This window comes from Morone saxatilis, unplaced genomic scaffold, assembly GCF_004916995.1.
Source record: "Morone saxatilis isolate NCDOM2014 unplaced genomic scaffold, NCSU_SB_2.0 Contig11, whole genome shotgun sequence".
Lineage (NCBI taxonomy): Eukaryota > Metazoa > Chordata > Actinopteri > Moronidae > Morone > Morone saxatilis.
The window spans coordinates 19,675,664-19,683,106 of record NW_023339663.1 but is presented as its reverse complement, the minus strand read 5'-3'; the positions used below and the strand labels follow the sequence as shown (position 1 = coordinate 19,683,106).

At 39.4% G+C, this 7,443-nt stretch overlaps 1 protein-coding gene across 2 annotated transcripts in view; it reads right to left on the bottom strand.

Moving 5' to 3' along the window:
* Positions 1–7,443, bottom strand: part of LOC118321290 (MAM domain-containing glycosylphosphatidylinositol anchor protein 1) — a 165,663-nt gene that overhangs the window by 6,697 nt on the left and 151,523 nt on the right. Inside the window, exon 17 of one of the 2 annotated variants that reach the window (XM_035652559.1) lies at positions 3,077–3,194. In XM_035652559.1, coding sequence (XP_035508452.1) covers positions 3,077–3,194 — 118 coding nt within the window. The remainder of the gene's footprint in view (positions 1–3,076; positions 3,195–7,443) is intronic. The other variant, XM_035652560.1, reaches the window with a different exon arrangement.

Below are 7,443 nucleotides of genomic sequence, written 5' to 3'. Positions count from 1 at the left end.
ATGAATTTTATCATTCTTTTTATTTTCATTTGAGCTTTAATTTCCCTGTTGATGATCACTTCATATCCTAAATTGTGAAGCACTTTGTAAAGTCTGTTTCAGTATGAATTCATTGAGAATGATCAGTGAATAACAGAATCAGTGAGTTTGTGTCTGACATTTATTAAGGATGACTGAGATATCACTACCAGGATGGTTTACAGGTATGTGTGATGAATTAGTGGTACTGTATAGGCGCTATAAATAGTCACAGCAGTGGGTAATGGTCACCTATAGTGACAGCAGCTCGGATGCTGTTGGAGAACCTCGCTGATGCGGCACAGTGGGTGAAACTGCGCTTTTTCTATTGTTCATCTTATTGACAGGTCTAGTGAGTGGCTGAGAGTGCACAGGTATCAATATGCAAACATTTGTTTAAGGTCGCTTCTATGTCCATTTATGGCGAACTGCAGGAGTGGATATAAGCCTTGTGTATCCAGTTTTACAATGATTGAGAACTAGATGTACGTGCAGCTTTGTATGTAATAAGTAAGAAAAATAATATGTATGCATATTTCCATTGTGTTAGTTTTAGTCGTGAATTTACACTGAGTTTTATTAGATACTTGTAATTGTCTTAACCAAGAATGTTTGGACTCAAATGAGCCCAGTATGTAAATTACTTTATAAGTCAAGTCTTATATGCTCTTTTCTCTGCTGTAAGATACCCTATGCCTCTTGAATAAAGTGTAATTGGTGGTATGTTATAACTTAGTTTGCATTTTCCACTAAATCATATTCCTTTTGATTTCATCATACCTGGCAAACATGAGTTGAGTTACCTTGCCATCTCCATGGTGGCAAAATCTGTACTCAAGACAGATGCATTTGTGTTTCCTACAGTGGCAAAGACTCTCCTTCCTGATAATTACCCATCTGTCTGCACTGTATGTCTCTGCCTGCATAAAACCTGCAGGACACACATGCATGCGCAAACGGGCACACTCGGAGAGCTCAAGAGCTTTCCGCTTCCTGTTTACACCTTCATTCATTATTCAATCTATCCGCCAGTGTCTTTGCACATATGGGCAAGATTGCGCGCACACACACACACTCCTGCTGGGGGTTTGAGGAGGTAAAATCATGTTGTTAATAATTCACTCTCTCATTTTTTGCTGTTTTGTGTTGTTTCCATGGCTCTAATGCTTTCTTTGTAGTAGGTCCTAGCAATAAAAAAGTGAATGAGACCATGTAAGTTCTCACCACATGTTGCTGCATAAAATCGAGCTTGTAGTACAAAAATTCTGTACACACAACATCTATTGCATGCCTGCCCTTCCTGGAAGAAGGTTCCTCCTCCACTGTTTCTCAAATTGAGAGTTTTTCCTTTTTCCCTGTTAAAATAAGTTTTTCCTTAGCTGAATCGGGGCTCTAAGCATACAGGCCATCGTATGCTTTACAGAGGGAAATCTATTTGAGTTAAATTTGTGATTTGTGGTTTTAATTTTGTTCATATAACCCAACATATGAACAAAACTGACTTGACTAAAACTAGTCACTGAAATTCCACTTAAAAATAGATGACAAATTCTGTTACAAACTACATATTTTTGGTAAGATTATACATTGGCAAATAAATCAAAGTAAATGGCTGAACAACAATAAAAAGATAAGTTGTGTATTCTACCATATTAATGACCCATGTGACTGATTCATATTCAATGGCAGTGTGCTACAAGAGAGCAATGCCAACGAGCTGTTGTTGTGCATGTGTATAGACAGAGAGAATGCAATGAATGTTTATGAGAATGTGTGTGTGTGTGTGTGTGTGTGTGTGTGTGTTTGTGTGCCTTGGCTGGCAGAGATTAGCTCTTACTGTAGCTAAACTGCTGGCAGGTTTTAGTTTCATATTCTCTTTCTTCTTTTGAGTCTTGGACCTGCTTCTCTCTCCACCCGCCCCCCACAAACACACGGACACACCTACACACACACACACACACATTTAGACACACATCCACACATACTTTCGGTCACTCTCTGTCTTTGACCTTTTCTCTGTCTCTGTCTCTTGTCCACACCCCAATGCTTTAAGCTATTTGAGTCTCTCTCCCCACGCTTACATGGACATGCACTCATTTTCTTGTAACTCACTTGTTTTTCTTTCTGGTTCACCCTTGAGGCAAAGTGGACCGTCAACAACAATAGCTATAAGTAGCAAAATAGTATTCTGGTATTCTATTTATGGGCAGATAGCTTGAATTGTCTGGCATGTTGGCATGAGTGGTGTGGAGACACTGTGGTCACTTTATGGAGTTAAATTCTTTCCTGGTGGACTGATGGTGTGCTTCTCATTCCCTTACTGCATAGACATTCTCCTTCACTCATGCTTTCTCTCTCAGTGCTTATCATTACACACCTTCTCCCTGTCCTCTCTATCTTTCTCTCCAAAGGGTAAATAACAGAAGCTTTTAAAAGATGAAGAGCAGTGTGCGGAGGTATGGAGATAAAGGGTAGATGGCTAATAGAGAACAGAAGGTAAGAGGAGGAGAGACTGGATATAATGAAGGTGGGTGTGGGGGAGGCAGCGGGGGTGTGGTGTGGTAACTTAAGAGGATGAAAAGATAGAGGGAATGTGAAGTAAATAAAATGATAGGATGGCAGAGGAAGGAGCGCAAATGATGATGAGGCTTCCAAATCGCCTCCATGCCGGTGCCCTGTGGTGTCCACTTGTCTCCATACAGCCCCCACACTGACAGCCTTTTCTCTCTGTGCCATATTCCCACACCTCACAAACACTAAAGAAGACATTTAGTTATTTTTCTCAGTAATGTCTCTGCTGCCCCTCAATTTTCTTGTTTTTTCAGTTTAAATCAATTTAGTTCAGTTTAATTCAGCTCTGTTTCAGCTTCTTAGCAAGTGATTTATTTCCAAAACAAAAAGGTATCAACATATATAGACCCTATTGCCTTCCTCATTTCAGTTCACCTGAATGTGCCTACACACACAGACAATAAGGGAGGAAACAGTTAATGACATTTGCTTCTTTGTGTTTCTCTGGGTGTTTATGCTTCTCCACTCAAAGAAAAGTCTATCTTACCTGTCTTACCTGCGCTGGCTACTGTGTTCTCCTGCTTGCACTTCCCTATTGTGATGGACACGTCGTCAATGGCAATATCCCCCTCGAAACTCTGGCCTCGAATTCCTTCAAACACAATCTGTTTAGGGAAGAGACAAAGAGATAAATGGATGCAGGGTGAGTATATCTGATACAGTGTATATCTGGTCGGAAACACAGCCAGTGCCCTGGTAGAACAGACTTGACTTAAATGAATAACCCATGAGGGTTTTTCTACAGTAAATAATAGTACAACTACTGCTTTCCCAGTCTTTTTGCATCTAGATAAAAAGAAGCGTTATGATAAACTTTGAAGCTCTCAAACTGGCTAAATGAATTATGCTGAAACATTAATCAAACAACCAGCAAAGATAACAACATACAGGTATTAGGTATTTCCTTCATTATTAAGTATCTATAAGTTACATTCTTATCCCTTAATTATTCGTGGATCCACAACAACAAAACTAAACAGGAGATTCATCTGCAAACTTTTCAGACGACTTCCCCATTGTAGCCACCAGCCATCTGGTTTTGAGTGACAGCCTAATTACTGTGGTGTACCAAGGCACCCAGCTAATCAAAAACCCAGCATATTCTGTCCAGAATATGAGGATGGAAAAAGCAAATAAACAAAGAAACTTTGTTGCTCCAAAATAACAACAAAAGTAACTCTCATGACTGCAGTTATTTGCTTTAACTGCAGACTTTGGCACTTTGTGATGTTTTAATTTAAATATGATAGCCAAAGTGTTTTCTGTGTAATACAGTAATAATGGCTTATTTTATCTGTTAAGTGGTTTCTACAGAAATACGTGTCATGCACAAATGGGGGCGTGGGCTCATATATGCAATATTTTCCACTAAACCTGCCAACTAGCCCTTGAGCAAGGCATTTAAACCTAAACTTATTCCAATAATAAGCTGTGGCTGTGTGTATGAATGTAAAGCTGATGGAAAAACTGCATTCAACCTGCATTCTGCCTGTATACCATGCCTGTACACATACATGACATGAGAGCGAGCAGGTGCATGCATGGAGGGGTGGCAAATATGCATGACTGGACTCACTTTAAAAACTCCATCTGTCAATACCAATCTGCTGCATTAACAGAGTATTTAACCCAGTAAACAGGTAGAACAGACCTGCTGTCACTCTGTGTGTAAATATATCAAGCTATACCAAGGGTGGGTTCAATTAACCCAGTTCTGACCCACCAAGGAGAAAACCCCATATATGTTCTGAGTAAATGAAATGGTGGAGCAAACACTATGGCTACCATTTCTCACTGCTGTGGCATTTCATTACCTGTGTTTTAATCTGTGTGTGTTGTGTGGTTAGCGCCTAACAGCAATGTCAGTTTGAAGTATCACACTCAAATTCATGGGACAGATACCAATAACCTATTCCTTGCCATAGACAAGGATCAGCATGACTGTGTGCATGTGGAGTCAGTTAACCAGTTCACCTCTGGAGTGTAATCATGAAAAGCCAAATGTGAAATGTGACTAAAGACAGAGGAAATTGATAATACTGTAATTGCCCTTAACCTAATTTGATCAACCTCTGGCACAGTTATTGTAGCTCTTACTGAAGAATCACTGAACATTTTCTTTCTCGATTCACTTAGCCTAAGTTAACTCAAGCCTGTGCGGCCTCTGCTACATTGAGCACTGCTTGAGCACATGCTGTAGGGCTTGCATGCTATCCCTAGTGTATATACAGGTAGCCTAAATAATCTTCCTTCTGTTGCTCTCTCTGTTTCTCAAGCTGTCTTCCTCTCCAAATATGTATTGTACGGTGTTCTTTGAGTGCCCAGAGAGGCGCCTTTAAATAAAATGTATCATTATTATTATTAAATAGACAACGTATGACGAAGGACAACATTTTCAGAGAGGCTGAATGGCCTGTGTGGGACTCCACCAATCAGGAAGCACTGTTGCGGAAGAAGACGGCTGACATTCAGTTTGTGAACAGGTGAAAGGAGAGCTGGTGCCAAAAGATTGTGGCATCATATATCTACCTGTTGTTTGCCATGCCCCTTTCTGGGTTTCCTTTCAAGACTGTGTGTGTGCAAATAACCAGAAAGTAAACCTGATATGTGTTGTTAGTTTCCTGTCAAATATATTGTTGCATGTTCTTAATATCAGAGAGTAATCATTTGTATAATGGTGGAGCACAGAAAAAAACTTTGATACTGCCATTATTCTGTCTCTGTATGTTTGAACTGTTCAGTCAATGTATAATGCGGTAATAATGGAGGTGTTACCTTACAAGCCTTAAGTGCCTTAATTTGTACATACTCTGGTGTTTGCTAGCTAATTCATTCCATTAGCCATACTTTAGAAGATGTTTAGGTAATGTAGTGGGATGCCTTATTGTTGTATTATACTTACTGCAAATCAGTGTTTGCTTTGTATTAGACATCTCTCACATAATATTTATCATGTCTAACAGAAATTATAGTATAGTTATATAGCCCATAAAAGTATTTTTTTGCACTGTATACCTATAAGGTGTGTACAACTAGCAATATAGACTGTACTAATGATTGTCATTTATCTCTGTTCCAAAACCACACATACTCATTTTTCTATTTTAATAAATAACCAAAGGGAACATTTGTCTGGAGTGCACCATGACCAATCCCCCCCTGGCAGCCACAACCTTTATAAACCAGTCAGATTATACAGTCATTCTCATTCACCAAAACAGAGCCAATTCAATTACATTCATAAAGGGGAGGGAAGAGCAGCACCACCTCTTTCCCATTTGCTTTCTAATTTAGTCCCAGAATGAGAGATCTTCTTTGAATGAATAAATAAAATAATTAGGAGAACCTTGAAACTGACTGCGTGGTGTGGAGGGAGAAAGACAAGAAGTGTAGCAGCAGAGGCTGGATGGGCTTAGCTGGTCAGCTCATTCGCGCAAAAGGATTATTTGACTTACTAGGCAGAGGGTAGCTGTGAGGGAAATTCAGAGGTTGTAGAGGGAAGAGGCTAATTGGTCAAAAGGCCATGGTCATCTAATTTATAAATGCTCAATGCTGTTTCTGCACTGTGTGACTGTGGCTAACATTTTGTTTTATTTATATACTTTCTTTCTATTCTCTAATAGAACCAGCTGAGCACACTACATGATCCTATAGCCAACAACATACAGTACACACATGCATACAAACACACCTACACGGACACTGGATATGCTGGCCTGCCTCTGTACGCTCGCAAGCAAGCACATCTGAATTAAACAAGTCGAAGCAAAGACACCAGATTGTTGTATAATTAGAGACGATGAGAAAAATAATTGGGGGATGGAAGCCCAGAGACTAAGACTGGCCTTGACACATCAATACACAGAGCCATAGCAGTGCTATGATAGCACAAATAACACTCTCCTTTAAGCTACATAACAACAAAATCATGCCGAGTGTAATCATTTCCCCGAAGATATCAAACAGAATGGCACAGCACAAAGCAATGCAATATCCTGCTATGCAATGCAGGATGGCAAAATAATGATTTTATGTGTTTATTTTCCTGGAGAGGCTCAGGGAAACAGGCCTGTGCCCTTTCACTTAATGTTCACTGCTGACAGATCAAGCTGAGGTGTGAGTCGCCAGTGCCAACAATTCCCCACACTTAAACATCACTGCTGGGCACTGTGCTGAGGTGAAGTATATCTCAGAGTTTTTCAACCTTGGAAGTGGCAAGGTTGCTTAATATACAGTCATAGACCATTTTTAGGACAGGCATTTGTTAGATATATCTTTAACTAAAGGTCCAGTGTGTAACATTTAGGAGGATCTATCGGCAGAAATGGAATAAAACACTGATAGGTATGTTTTCAATGGTGTATAATTACCTGAACATAGGAATTGTTGTGTTTTCATTATGTTTAAATGAGCTGTTTTTTTAATCTACAAATGTTGTAGTATGATTTTTCTACAATAGCCCAGAACGGATGAACCAAACCAAACCAAAAAAGGATAGGTTTTTGGTTTTCATGAATTTTGCAACCACCATAGTTGACCCAGGTCATCAAATACAGACGCCAACAGTGTTCAGTTAGTTGCAATCTGAATATTCACTGCTAGATGCCACTATAACCTACACACTGGTTCTAGGGTGCAATATTTCATTTTTTCTGTGCACTTAAAAGTAGATTACCAAAGGACACAGAAATTTACATGAAATCTTAGACAACTCTCTAAGTGCTATGGGTCATAAGATTGAGGTATGTAAAATGGGGTCATGGGCCATAAAAGACTGCTGCCTTATCTAATGCTCCTGATATTAATTATGACATTTAAACACTCACAAACATCACAGTGTTTTTTGGAAAAGTA